General features: G+C 60.1%; 1 protein-coding gene across 1 annotated transcript in view; it reads left to right on the top strand.

Annotated features, from left to right (window-relative positions):
• The window catches only part of LOC141072453 (uncharacterized), a 46,987-nt gene that overhangs the window by 13,569 nt on the left and 18,589 nt on the right, over window positions 1-14,829 (top strand). Inside the window, exons 2-3 of the mRNA XM_073559730.1 lie at window positions 2,650-2,776; window positions 5,464-5,535. Of these exons, the coding sequence (XP_073415831.1) occupies window positions 2,650-2,776; window positions 5,464-5,535 (199 nt within the window). The remainder of the gene's footprint in view (window positions 1-2,649; window positions 2,777-5,463; window positions 5,536-14,829) is intronic.

Consider the following 14,829-nt stretch of genomic DNA (forward strand, 5'->3'; position numbering starts at 1 on the left):
GGACAGAGACCCCCCGATAGCGACAGAGACGCCCGGACAGTGACAGAGATCCCTGGATATAGTGACAGAAGAGACCCCCGGATATAGCGACAGAGACCCCCTAATAGTGACAGAGACCCCCCGATACCGACAGAGACCCCCGGATATAGCGACAGAGACCCCTAATAGCGACAGAGACCCCCCGATAGCGACAGAGACCCCCCCATTACTGACAGATACCCCTGGATATAGCGACAGAGACCCCCTAATAGCGACAGAGACCCTCTAATATTGACAGAGACCCCTCGATAGCGACAGACCCCCCCGATAGCGGCAGAGACCCCCCGATAGTGGCAGAGACCCCCCGATAGTGACAGAGACCCCCGGATAGTTACAGTGACCCCCCGATAGCGACAGAGAGCCCCCGATAGTGACAGAGACCCTCTAATAGCGACAGAGACCCCTCTAATAGCGACAGAGACCCCTCGATAGCGACAGACCCCCCGATAGTGGCAGAGACCCCCGGATAGTTACAGTGACCCCCCGATAGCGACAGAGAGCCCCCGATAGCGACAGAGACCCCCTAATAGCGACAGCGACCCCCCGATAGCGACAGAGACCCCCCTGATAGCGACAGAGACCCCCCGATAGCGACAGAGACCCCCCGATAGCGACAGAGACCCCCCCATTACTGACAGATACCCCTGGATATAGCGACAGAGACCCCCTAATAGCGACAGAGACCCTCTAATAGTGACAGAGACCCCCCTATAGCGACAGAGACCCCCCGATAGCGACAGAGACCCCAGATATAGTGACAGAGACCCCCCCGATAGCGACAGAGACCCCCGGATGGTGACAGAGACCCCCCGATAGTGACAGAGACCCCCCGATAGGACAGAGACCCCCCGATAGCGACAGAGACGCCCGGACAGTGACAGAGATCCCTGGATATAGTGACAGAAGAGACCCCCGGATATAGCGACAGAGACCCCCTAATAGTGACAGAGACCCCCCGATACTGACAGAGACCCCCCCATTACTGACAGATACCCCTGGATATAGCGACAGAGACCCCCTAATAGCGACAGAGACCCTCTAATAGTGACAGAGACCCCCCTATAGCGACAGAGACCCCCCGATAGCGACAGAGACCCCGGATATAGTGACAGAGACCCCCCCGATAGCGACAGAGACCCCCGGATGGTGACAGAGACCCCCCGATAGTGACAGAGACCTACCGATAGGACAGAGACCCCCCGATAGCGACAGAGACGCCCCGACAGTGACAGAGATCCCTGGATATAGTGACAGAAGAGACCCCCGGATATAGCGACAGAGACCCGCCGATACTGACAGAGACCCCCGGATATAGCGACAGAGATCCCTAATAGCGACAGAGACCCCCCGAAAGCACAGAGATGCCCTAATAGCGACAGAGACCCCCGATAGTGACAGAGACCCCCCTAATAACGACAGAGACCCCCTGATAGTGACAGAGATCCCTGGATATAGTGACAGAGACCCCCCGATAGTGACAGAGACCCTCTAATAGCGACAGAGACCCCTCTAATAGCGACAGAGACCCCTCGATAGCGACAGACCCCCGATAGCGGCAGAGACCCCCCGATAGTGGCAGAGACCCCCCCGATAGTGACAGAGACCCCCGGATAGTTACAGTGACCCCCCCTAATAGCGACACAGACCCCCTAATAGCAACAGAGACACCTCGGATATAGCGACAGAGACTGCCCCGATACTGACAGACCCCCCCAATAGCGACAGAGACCCCCGGATAGTGACAGAGACACTGATAGCGACAGAGCCCCCAATAGTGACAGAGATCCCCGGATAGCGACAGAGACCCCCCCAATAATGACAGAGACCCCCGGATATAGCGACAGAGACCCCCAAATAATGACAGACTCCCCAATAGTGACAGAGACCCCCGGATAGTGACAGAGACCTCCCGATAGTGACCGAGACCCCCCGATAGCGACAGAGAACCCCTGATAGTGACAGAGACCCCTGGATATAGCGACAGAGACTGCCCCGATACTGACAGACCCCCCTAATAGCGACAGAGACCCCCGGATAGTGACAGAGACACTGATAGCGACAGAGCCCCCAATATTGACAGAGATCCCCGGATAGCGACAGAGACCCCCCCAATAATGACAGACTCCCCAATAGTGACAGAGACCCCCGGATAGTGACAGACCCCTGGATATAGTGACAGAGACCCCCGGATAGTGACAGACCCCTGGATATAGTGACAGAGACCCCCGGATAGTGACAGAGACCTCCCGATAGTGACCGAGACCCCCGGATAGTGACAGACCCCTGGATATAGCGACAGAGACTGCCCCGATACTGACAGACCCCCCTAATAGCGACAGAGACCCCCGGATAGTGACAGAGACACTGATAGCGACAGAGCCCCCAATAGTGATAGAGATCCCCGGATAGCGACAGAGACCCCCCCATTAATGACAGACTCCCCAATAGTGACAGAGACCCCCGGATAGTGACACCCCTGGATATAGTGACAGAGACCCTCGGATAGTGACAGACCCCTGGATATAGTGACAGAGACCCCCTGATAGTGACAGAGACCCCCCTGATAGTGACATCTACCCCTGTCTGTTATGATGCCCTTGTGTCGCTCAGGGGGCGGTCACCTTCGAGGACGTGGCGGTGCGGTTCTCGGAGGAGGAGTGGCGCGGTCTCTGCTCTCAGCAGAAAGATCTGTACAGAGAAGTGATGGCCGACAACTACCGCAACCTGACGTCTGTGGGTAAGAACCCGAGGCCGTGGTGTCACGCTGTGTGGGGCGCAGTGGTGTCACGCTCTGCGGGGGTGGGGCGCAGTGGTGTCACGCTGTGCGGGGGTGGGGCGCAGTGGTGTCACGCTGTGCGGGGGTGGGGCGCAGTGATGTCACGCTCTGCGGGGGTGGGGCGCAGTGGTGTCACGCTCTGCGGGGGTGGGGCGCAGTGGTGTCACGCTCTGCGGGGGTGGGGCGCAGTGGTGTCACGCTCTGCGGGGGTGGGGCGCAGTGATGTCACGCTCTGCGGGGGTGGGGCGCAGTGGTGTCACTCTGTGCGGGGGTGGGGTGCAGTGATGTCACGCTCTGCGGGGGTGGGGCGCAGTGGTGTCACGCTCTGCGGGGGTGGGGCGCAGTGGTGTCACGCTGTGCGGGGGTGGGGCGCAGTGATGTCACGCTCTGTGGGGGTGGGGCGCAGTGGTGTCACGCTGTGCGGGGGTGGGGCGCAGTGGTGTCACGCTCTGCGGGGGTGGGGCGCAGTGGTGTCACGCTCTGCGGGGGTGGGGCGCAGTGGTGTCACGCTGTGCGGGGTGGGGCGCAGTGGTGTCACGCTGTGCGGGGGTGGGGCGCAGTGGTGTCACGCTCTGCGGGGGTGGGGCGCAGTGGTGTCACGCTCTGCGGGGGTGGGGCGCAGTGGTGTCACGCTCTGCGGGGGTGGGGCGCAGTGGTGTCACGCTGTGCGGGGGTCGGGCGCAGTGGTGTCACGCTGTGCGGGGGTGGGGCGCAGTGGTGTCACGCTCTGCGGGGGTGGGGCGCAGTGGTGTCACGCTCTGCGGGGGTGGGGCGCAGTGGTGTCACGCTGTGCGGGGGTGGGGTGCAGTGGTGTCACGCTCTGCGGGGGTGGGGCGCAGTGATGTCACGCTCTGCGGGGGTGGGGCGCAGTGGTGTCACGCTCTGCGGGGGTGGGGCGCAGTGGTGTCACGCTCTGCGGGGGTGGGGCGCAGTGGTGTCACGCTGTGCGGGGGTGGGGCGCAGTGGTGTCACGCTCTGCAGGGGTGGGGCGCAGTGATGTCACGCTCTGCGGGGGTGGGGCGCAGTGGTGTCACGCTGTGCGGGGGTGGGGCGCAGTGGTGTCACGCTCTGCGGGGGTGGGGCGCAGTGGTGTCACGCTCTGCGGGGGTGGGGCGCAGTGGTGTCACGCTCTGCGGGGGTGGGGCGCAGTGGTGTCACGCTGTGTGGGGCGCAGTGGTGTCACGCTCTGCGGGGGTGGAGCGCAGTGGTGTCACGCTCTGCGGGGGTGGGGCGCAGTGGTGTCACGCTCTGCGGGGGTGGGGCGCAGTGGTGTCACGCTCTGCGGGGGTGGGGCGCAGTGGTGTCACGCTGTGCGGGGGTGGGGCGCAGTGGTGTCACGCTCTGCGGGGGTGGGGCGCAGTGATGTCACGCTCTGCGGGGGTGGGGCGCAGTGGTGTCACGCTGTGCGGGGGTGGGGCGCAGTGGTGTCACGCTCTGCGGGGGTGGGGCGCAGTGGTGTCACGCTCTGCGGGGGTGGGGCGCAGTGGTGTCACGCTGTGCGGGGGTGGGGCGCAGTGGTGTCACGCTCTGCGGGGGTGGGGCGCAGTGGTGTCACGCTCTGCGGGGGTGGGGCGCAGTGGTGTCACGCTCTGCGGGGGTGGGGCGCAGTGGTGTCACGCTGTGCGGGGGTCGGGCGCAGTGGTGTCACGCTGTGCGGGGGTGGGGCGCAGTGGTGTCACGCTCTGCGGGGGTGGGGCGCAGTGGTGTCACGCTCTGCGGGGGTGGGGCGCAGTGGTGTCACGCTGTGCGGGGGTGGGGTGCAGTGGTGTCACGCTCTGCGGGGGTGGGGCGCAGTGATGTCACGCTCTGCGGGGGTGGGGCGCAGTGGTGTCACGCTCTGCGGGGGTGGGGCGCAGTGGTGTCACGCTCTGCGGGGGTGGGGCGCAGTGGTGTCACGCTGTGCGGGGGTGGGGCGCAGTGGTGTCACGCTCTGCAGGGGTGGGGCGCAGTGATGTCACGCTCTGCGGGGGTGGGGCGCAGTGGTGTCACGCTGTGCGGGGGTGGGGCGCAGTGGTGTCACGCTCTGCGGGGGTGGGGCGCAGTGGTGTCACGCTCTGCGGGGGTGGGGCGCAGTGGTGTCACGCTCTGCGGGGGTGGGGCGCAGTGGTGTCACGCTGTGTGGGGCGCAGTGGTGTCACGCTCTGCGGGGGTGGAGCGCAGTGGTGTCACGCTCTGCGGGGGTGGGGCGCAGTGGTGTCACGCTCTGCGGGGGTGGGGCGCAGTGGTGTCACGCTCTGCGGGGGTGGGGCGCAGTGGTGTCACGCTGTGCGGGGGTGGGGCGCAGTGGTGTCACGCTCTGCGGGGGTGGGGCGCAGTGATGTCACGCTCTGCGGGGGTGGGGCGCAGTGGTGTCACGCTGTGCGGGGGTGGGGAGCAGTGGTGTCACGCTCTGCGGGGGTGGGGCGCAGTGGTGTCACGCTCTGCGGGGGTGGGGCGCAGTGGTGTCACGCTGTGCGGGGGTGGGGCGCAGTGGTGTCACGCTCTGCGGGGGTGGGGCGCAGTGGTGTCACGCTCTGCGGGGGTGGGGCGCAGTGGTGTCACGCTGTGCGGGGGTGGGTCGCAGTGGTGTCACGCTGTGTGGGGCGCAGTGATGTCACGCTCTGCGGGGGTGGAGCGCAGTGATGTCACGCTTCCCTCTCTGCACACAGGACTGACGTTTCCGGCCCCGGAGATGGCGGTGATGATGGAGTGCGGGAAGGGGCGGAGCCTCGAGGCTGCAGGTGAGAGATTGCTGCACATGGGGGCGATGACACCCAGGACGTGGGAAGATCTCTGCCCCAGGGCGACTCTGACCGCGACGCTCACTGCCGCATTGTGCTGCAATGTCAGCAAATCAGGTCACGGTGCAACCGCAGCACACAACCTTAAAGGGGCGGCACGACGCCAATCACATCCGAACAGGGACGTGAGCGCGGCAGTGTCTGATCGTGGACGACCCCGTAATGAGCCACTGTTAGCAGAATAGTGACTGCAGCTCTGGAGGTGACTGGAGGATAGAGCACGCCCAGGAAGGGGAGGAGCATCTGTGCTGAGCGTCTGCAGGCTAGGGCCTTGCTAAGCTCCTGGGAAGGGAGGTTTTTTCCTGCAAGGACTTTCCATCTGCCCCCTTCCCAGGAAAGAGGACTTTCCCTGGGACTGAGCGCCGGGGCTGTGCCCCTGGCTCCCACCCTCCGGCAAGCCAGCTGGGGGTGGGGGGCCTCAGCACCATCCGGAGGCCAGGGTGCAGCCAGCCAGTCCCAGGGAGATGGGGAAGAGACGGAGCCAGGAGAGAGGGGGTCGCAGGACCCAGGAGCCCCGGGACACCGGGCCCCCCGAAGCTGGTACCGTGGCGGCTCCTCCTCCCGGAGGAGTGGCGGCCCAGAGCAGAGGTGCAGTGGCAGAGCCCCCCAACATCTGGGGCTCCAGAGCTGAGGGAGAGCCATCCACCATCTACGCCTCCCGCATCCATGCGCACCTCTGCGAATATGAGGAGGCCGCCAAACAGCTGAGAAAACTCCGGGAGGAGTTAAGGGGAGCACGAGCGGTGGCTAAGAACCGGCTCCCCGCCTCGAGACGAGCTGAGGTCTCCGCCACGGTGGAGAGGCTGAAGGGGGCTATCAGGGCCTTGGAGGAGATACGGGCAGCTATCCTGAGTGGGAGCGGCCCCTTTGCAGAGAAACTGAAAAACGATGACCGGTTTAGAGCCATGACCGGAGGGTCTCCTGGGGGGTCGGGAGGCCCCTGCCAGGTGGAGGGCCAAGAGGAGGAGGAGGAGGATGGCGGAACATCTACGCCTGCCCCACCTGAAGGCCTGGTGAGCAACAACACCCAGGTAACATGCAGCGGGGTGGCCCCTGAGCAAGTGGCTCTCCCACCGGACTCCAGTTACTCGGAGGAAAGTGGGGGCGAGGGGGAGGCTGGTGGGAGTGGGGACAGTAGTAGTGAGGGGGGCTGCCTCGTCCTACAACAGGTGAGGCAGATCGAGTCCCCAGAGCGGTTTGGCACACTGCTCTTTGGGGATGAGGTCTGCCCTGAGGACGAGGCAACCGGAAAGAGGAAAAAGAAAAAAAACAAGCGCAAGCCAAAAAACACCGTGGCTGACAAACTTATGTTTGTCCCTCTTTCCGGGGCCCCTCTGTCCCGCTGTATGGAACCCGCTGCCCACCCCGGCTCGGGCCCTGTGGTGGGTCCGCAGCGGGGGCGCGGGCAGAGTGATGTGTGCCTGGACCTTACCGTCACATCTGGTGGTGGCGGTGAGGGTTCAGGCAGCGACATGGAGGTCGGTGCTGGTGCCAGTGGTGTAACAGCCGCTGGCGGTATTGGCAGTAGTGGTGTCCGGGCTCAGTCCCCGGTGGCAGGGGGGGCTGGCCTGGCGCTCAGCACGGGTACAGCCAGGACCGCACCTCCGGCGGTGAGTGCTGGGGTCTCTGGATCCCCCACGCACGGGTCCGTTAAGTCTGGTCCACTTATGGGGGTCCAGAGACCTAGAAAGGGCGTGGAGGCTGCTGTGAAGCAGCAGCTAAAAAAATGCAAGGGGCTGGTAGCTCCTCTGACGGCGCCCGTGGCAAGAGCGGGGTCCCCGGTGCGTAGACCCAAAAAGGGGTCCGTGCTGGGGGCACCGCCGCCGCTGGGCGATGAGGGGGAGTGGCCAGCCCTGCCAACATCAAGTGGTGGGTTCAGGGGCGCAGTGACAGTCCGTGAGGGGGGCGTGGCCTCCCCGAGTGTTGCCCAGCCTGCAAAGGCTGCGGCATGCGGGGGGGGCGTGTCCTCCTCGGCCGCTGTCCCGCCCGCTGTGCCCGCGTCACCTGGGGAGGGCGTGGCCTCGCAAGGGGTCACTGCTCTGCCCGGGGTGGCTGCGGCTGGCGGGGGGGGCGTGGCCTTGGCGGGCCCACTGCCTCCTGTCCCGCCTACCCCCTCAAGCAGCATAGTGCCCCCAAAAGTCGGTAGGGAGTTGTCGGGGTCCCCAGCCCGCTTACCTCCATCTGGTGGTGCGGGGGCTCTGGCGCTCCTTGGGAAGCCGGCGGGGGCGAACAGCAGAGGGCAGGGTGCGGTGGCAGTGGCCGTCCCTGTCCTCAGTGCAAAGACACCGCAAAAAGGAAAAAAAGTGGAGCCAGAGAACCCAGGAGCTGCTGCTGCTCCCAGGCTCGGGCAGGGCGTACTGAGTGCGCTCTGCTCGGAGGTATTTAAAGGGGCAGCGGCACTCCTGGACAAGAGTTGGAGCAGTGCCAGCAGCTCCAAGGAGCAGAGCACTGGCCAGTCAGGGCCCCCAGCAGGCAGGCAGGGGTACTGCAACACCAAGTCTGCTAATGTAAATAGTGGTCTATCTGGAAGTGAGAGTGGGAGTGAGATAGGAGATATTTTTGAAGAGCTGTTTGAGGACATAAATGGTGATGTGAGCGATATGGATGAGGGAGTGAGTGCGAGTGTGAATGTGGCAGTAAATGCTGGAGTGAGTGCCGGAGCGAGTGGAAATAATAAAAGAGTGAACGGGAGAGTGAATGAGGGTGCTGGCACAAGTGGTGGTAGTGGTGGGAGGGCTGGCCCGTCTGCCCCCCCAGCCGCGAGGCCCCAACGTAATTATGCGGGGGTCGCGGCTGGGGGTCGGGGTGGTTCCGGGGGGGTCTCCTCGCCTCCGGGCTCCGGGGACGGCGGTTTGCACCGCCGTTTCCTGGAGGCCCTCCAAAGGGGAGAAAGATCGATCATGGTAGAGGGGAGGACAGTGGACCTGTCTTTCTGGATAGAGAGACATGGCCTAGCAGCCTTCCAAAATCAAAGGGAGGGAGGGACTGTTTGGTCTCTCCCCACAGCCGGGCAGGGGCCACCAAGAAGGAATGTGGTCCGTCTTAGGTGGGGGGGCAGTGAAGCTTGTCCACCTAGGAGCAAGGTGGTGGAGCTCCTCCTTAAGATGGGCTTCGGGGCGAATGACATCTTTGCCCTGATACACCCTTCGGCGTCCCGTTTCTTCGACGTCAGCTTCGTGCGGCCAGAGGGGCTTGAGCTCTTCTGGTCAAACTACGAGCTGGTGCGAGAAGAGCCCGGATGGCGAGACTTCGTGGCTCAAGCGGTGTCTCGCCAAAATTCCGTCAAGCGAGTGACCGTGGTTACATGTAACGAGTCACTCGCAGGCGTGGACATCATGACGTGGCTTTCCCGTTACGGGGAGGTCACCGAGGTCCCAAAAAAGAACAGGGACGAGTTTGGCATCTGGTCGGGGGGCTGGACCTTCATGGTCAAATTGAAGGTTTCCGGCGGCACGGTCACCCACATCCCTTCCTCGGCGTTCCTGGGAAGGGACAGGATCCTGGTCTTCTACCAGGGGCAACCGAAGGTCTGCCACAAGTGCGGCGACCCCACTCACTTCAGCGCCAACTGCAAGGTGCAGAAGTGCGCGTTGTGTGGTGGGGTAGGTCACCTGGCTGCCTTGTGCAAAGACATTCGGTGCCACCTGTGTGGTGACCTGGGTCACCCTCTCAGCCGCTGCCCTCGCTCTTTCTCTAATGCCGCCACAGGCCCGGTGGGGGGAGACCGCGGGGGGGCAACCCCCGGTGGCGCTGCTTCTGCCGTGGCAGGTGGTGGCGAAGGGGGAAGGGCTGAGGGGCCAGTGAGGAAGGGCAATGCTGCAAGGGGCCCCGCGTACCAGCGGAGGCAGGAAAAACGCCAGGGAGGTAAGGGAGAGGTGGAGCCTCGGGCAACCGGGGTGATGCCTGCTCCTCCCTCCAGGCCCGTGGCCAAAGCCTCTGAGGCCCTGGGGGAGAGTGCGGTGAGTGAGGAGATCAGGAGGATGGAGAGAGAGGAGAAAGCGGCTGACTCGGACAATTCCTCTCAGTATGAAAGTGTTGATGAGGATGTCCAAGAGCAGCCTACAGCACCAGGTGGCAAAACCAGGCGTGCCAAGCGCAAAGCGGTGGGGAGGAAGGCTGACAAGCCTTCAAAGTCCCCCCCGCCCCCGACCACAAGGGTGCATACGGAAGGGCCCGCTGACCCCCCTCTGATCAGACTCTCCAACCGGTTCAGCGCCCTCGGGGGTTCAGATGATGAACCGCAAGACGAGGGTACTGGGCCGGGGGTAACACCGGAGGGTCCTTCGGGGGATGGCGGAGTCCGTCCCTCAGGGGGCATTGCTCCTCCTGAGGGGGGGACAGACCTGGAACCCGGGGGCGAGGACACCGGGGGGGGTGGGATGGACACGTCGGGAGCTTCCCTGAAAAGGAAGGTGTCTGACCCCTCCCCAGGAGGAGGTAATAGCGGGGTAGGGAAGAAATTGGCCATCCAACTCGATCACCCATGATGGCTGAACTCGCCCCGTTGACGCTGGCGTCTATTAATGTCGCCAGCATTAAGTCAGATGCGGCTCGCTTCACGGCCTTTGATTTTTTCTCCCGGATTGAGGCAGAAATTTTATTCTTGCAAGAGACCAGACTAACAGACATGGGGGCCATCTATAAAGCACGGAGGGAGTGGAGGTGCGGGCCCTCATACTGGTCTCTTGCGGCCGAGCCGTATAGCGGGGTGGCAGTCCTTTTTAAGACTGCAGCAGTTGAATGCCGACGGGTTACTGAGTTGGAAATGGGGAGGTGCCTGATCCTAGATGTCTTCATGAGGGGACAAGAGCTCCGGCTCATCAACATCTACGGCCCGCAGTCCAAGTGGGACCGCAAATGTCTCTTCCTGAGGATCAAGCCCTTTCTTTTTACGAGCCGACAGGTGGTCTTCGGTGGGGACTTCAACACCATTACGAGGTCCCGTGACCGGGGGGGTCCCGGAGATCGCCTGGCTTATGATAGCGTCGCGTTGAATAGCATAGCCAGTGAAGCTCGCCTGGTGGATGCCCACATCCGGCACACCCCAGGTCACGGAGGTTTCACCTACCATAGGGGTAGCTGTAGGTCTAGAATAGACAGGTTTTTTTTGAAGGAGGACGCCATCTTTTCTGCTGTGTCCGCCGTTGAGGTGGAGTTCTCCGATCACTGTCTAATTTTCTTTTCTCTGAATGTTGCAGAGACTCCTCGGATGGGAAGAGGGCTGTGGAAGCTCAATTCGTCCCTGCTGGAAGAAGCGGAGGTGAGACAATCCTTCGAGGATTTTCTTCAGAGCCAGGTACCGCTGTTGGATCTCTGTAGTAGTAAGTCAGAGTGGTGGGAGATCTTCAAAAAGCGGGTGGCGGGGTTCTTCCGTCAGCTCTCGAGCCTCAGGAGTCTGAACAGGCACCGCTTGTACCAGGCTCTGGGGAGGAAACTCGAGCAGCTTGTCTCGACTGGAGGTGACCGAGAGGAAATCTCCAGAGTGAAATCTTTGCTCAAGAGGTGTCAGTATGATAGGCACACATCTTTGGTTTTTGAGAGGGACTTCGGGAAGTACCGCTCGCCCGACCCTTACAGAAACTGTAAGATGTCAGTGAATTGTAAGATGGTGACAGGACTGATCGACAGTACGGGGTCCCTGAACAGATCCAAATCAGGGATCCTGGAGGTGGTCAGATCCTTCTACTCACACCTCTTGGAAAAGAAGGATCTGGATCGGGACAGGATGTCGGCTTTCCTGGCTGAAGCCATCCCTGAGCCAGGGGGTGACCCCTCTCTTGGTGTTTTGGCAGAAGAAATCAGGGAAGAGGAAGTGAGACTGGCCATTGATGGGCTTCGGCTCAAGAAATCGCCAGGTCCGGATGGCTTAACATCTGAGTTCTATAAGACTTTTAGGGACTCCTTGGTCCCCCTCTTGACAGGGGTCTTTAATGAGTGTCTCTCCTCGGGCACTCTTCCCGGCTCAATGAGGAAGTCAGCCCTCATTATTCTGTCAAAGGGTAAGGATCCGTCCCGAATCGAGAACTGGCGTCCCATAGCGCTTCTCGATACGGACCGGAAGGTTCTGGCCAAGGTGCTGTTTAATCGGCTGGTGAAGTTTGCACCCCGGCTCCTTTCAGGGGCCCAGCATTGCTCTGTTCCAGGCCGCAGTACTTTTAGTGCTGTGCTCGGTGTCCGAGAGGCAGTGGAGCAGGGTAGGGCAGGTCACTGGAAGGGGTACTTGCTGTCATTAGATCAAGCGAAAGCCTTTGACCGGGTCAACCACGAGTACCTCTGGTCCGTCCTTTTGAGGTATGGTCTGCCTGGGAGGTTTGTAAAATGGTTAGAGATCTTGTACCAAGGGGCTGAGACTTTTCCGCTGGTGAATGGTTGGTCAGGTCGTCCTTTTGAGGTGGGTTCTGGGGTCCGTCAGGGCTGTCCGCTGAGCCCGCTTTTATACGTGTTCGCGATCGATCCCTTCTTAAGGAGGGTAGATCGTGGACCGTTGGCGGGAGTCGGGATGGACCGGGCGGGCTCTGGCTCCTCTCTGAGGGTGGTGGCGTACGCCGATGATGTTTCCCTGTTCGTATCCTCGAGAGGGGAGGCGGACTGGGTCATGTCGGAAGTAGTGCGCTACTCGGAGGCATCCGGGTCCATGATCAACCGGGATAAGTGTGAAAGTCTCTGGCTGGGAGGGGGAGATCCTAGTTTTGATCTCCCGGACACCCTTCCAGGGCCCCAGGCCACCGCCAAAATTCTAGGCATCGAATTTGGCCCCGGGGACTACCCCCAGCAAAATTGGGAGGGCAGACTTAAGATCGCCGCCCAAAAGGTGGACCAATGGAAGGGTTGGTCTTTAACCCTGAGGGAAAGGGTTGCCCTGGCTAAAGGCTATCTGCTACCTTTATTGATATACCTGGGCAGTGTGTGCATCTTGCCGGAACCTCTCTGGACGCGGGTCTATAGCCTGTTCTTCCAATTGTTATGGGGGAATAGGCTTAACCTAATCAAGAGGGAGGTTACATACCGTACGAGGAGACTAGGCGGGTTGGGTATGGTCAACCCGGTGGTGTTTCTAGTAAACACCTTTCTTAAGACTAACATCTCCAACCTCTGGCTAGAGAGGGCTCCTCCGTGGGTAGTCTCCTGCAAGGGTTGGCTTTGGCCTTTCTTCCAGGAATGGGAGACAGGAGGGCGGGTGAAGGACCTACGCACACCTCATGGGCATCTTCCGGCTTACGCTACCCCGGTTCTGAAGGTGATCCGCCGGTGGGGTCTGGGAATGTGGGAAATCAGGACCATGTCGAGGCAGTGCCTTGACAGGAGGGTCCTGTTGACCCATTTCCAGAAGCCCCTGGCCCTTAAGGATTGCCCAGGCCGGGATCTGGAGGTCGGGCTGGGGCTTTTAAATTCTAAGCGGATCCCCATGAAGTTTTGGGACTTGACCTGGCGTTGCTTCCACGGGAGGCTGTATGTAAGGGACAACTTGAAGTGCAGGAACTCCGATGACCGGGGTTGCCCTCGTGAGGAGTGTGGCGACGTGCTGGAAAGCATGGAGCACTTCCTGCTTCATTGTCCCTTTAATGCAGAGGTTTACAACAGGGTGGGTGCCTCCATACGTTGGCCGCGGCTGGCGTCCCTCTCCTACACTGAATGGGCCTATGGAGCGTTCAGATCCCTGGGTGGCCGGGACCCGTGCACTTTATTCCTAGTCAGTGCAGCGGTTAGGTTCCACACTTGGAATGCACGGTGCCTAGTTACGACGCGGAAAAAAACCCTCCCAAGGGATGAGGTGGTAGGAAACATCTTGGGTGACCTGGTGAAGGTCCGTTCTTTGGAGTTCGAAAGGTTGGGTGTGAGGAAGGCCTCTTGGCTTTGGAGAGGCCTCTCCTTTTAAAAACGCACTCAAGGGAGAGCTAGCTCCGTGTGAATGAGGGTAGGGATAGCATAAGTTTCACTGGGTGTGTTAGGGACAGAAGTATGGGCAGATAGGGACAGGGAGGGACAGGCACTGAGGGACAGATAGAGAGTTAGTTATGATAAGTTAGGTAGAGTAGGGGCAGGTAGGGACAGATAGGGACAGGTTTCTTTTTTTAGGGACAGAAGTAGGGACAGTCTTAGTTCTTGAGGGATAGGATGAATGTGTTAGTGAGGGATGGAGCCTCTAGAACCCCGTTTTCCTGGTGGTGGGCTGGTGCATGCCACCTTAGCTTTTTGTTTTAAAAACAGGACATATAATGGATATTGGGCTTACAGGTGCCAAACTTGGGCCTTGGGTATGTAAATGCTGTGTTTAGTTTGTATATTAATGCGTAAGTAGATGGGATGGTCTTGAGAGTTTTGGAAAATGTCTTTTGGTTGTGCTTTGGTAAAAGGAAAAACATATAACACACGTTTTTTTGTTTTTTTAGTTAGAATGTGTGGATGGGGTGTAGTCAGGTTGGGAGGGGGGTGCATGGGGGGTGGTGGATGGATGACCGGATGCCAAGAGCAACATGAAGGAGCAGAGGAGCAGGGCAGGAGAAGTAGACTCTGCGGACCCTGGAAATAATTTTCGTGTGGAATCAAAAGGCCATAAACTTTCGTGGACCAGATTTTGCAGTGACAAGGCTACAAACTTGTAGGACCTGCGGTGCAAGGTGGTGGGAAAAAAGGCTGCGAACTTGTTGCCATGTGTGGGAGAGGGAAAAAAAAAAAAAAAAAAAAAAAAAAAAAAAAAAATCTTTGCTGTGTAATAGGAGGTAAGGTTTGTCGGCCAAAGTGGCAGAGTTCTTGTTTTTTTCAAGGCGGAGGGCCAGGAAAGGGTTATTTTCGTTTGGTTTTTGTAAATAGTAAAATTGTAAATAGTAAACTAGTAAAATCGGTGAGGTGTGAATGGGGGTGAATGGGGGTGAATGGAGTGAGAGTGGGGAGTGGGGTTTATGTTTCTTTGTATTCTCTTTTAAGTGGATTCCTGCTGGGGGACCCTAAGCTGCCGAGCTCAGTGGGGGACAAGGAAAGGATTTGGACTTTCAGTTGTTTGCGCATGTTTTGCACATTTTATGTCTGTCTATGTTGGTTTTCTTTAGTTTATGTATTGTGGTTTGTTTCTGAGTGTAATTTTGATAATTTTGTAAAATAAAAGAGTTGGAGGATAAGACACGATGTAACAGCAGAATAGTGAGTGCAGCTCTGGAGGTGACTGGAGGATAAGACGTGATGTAACAGCAGAATAGTGACTGCAGCTCTGGAGGTGAGTGGGGGATAAGACATGAT

Source organism: Dendrobates tinctorius, unplaced genomic scaffold (assembly GCF_039654945.1).
Source record: "Dendrobates tinctorius isolate UK_male_01 unplaced genomic scaffold, ASM3965494v1 ptg000273l, whole genome shotgun sequence".
Lineage (NCBI taxonomy): Eukaryota > Metazoa > Chordata > Amphibia > Anura > Dendrobatidae > Dendrobates > Dendrobates tinctorius.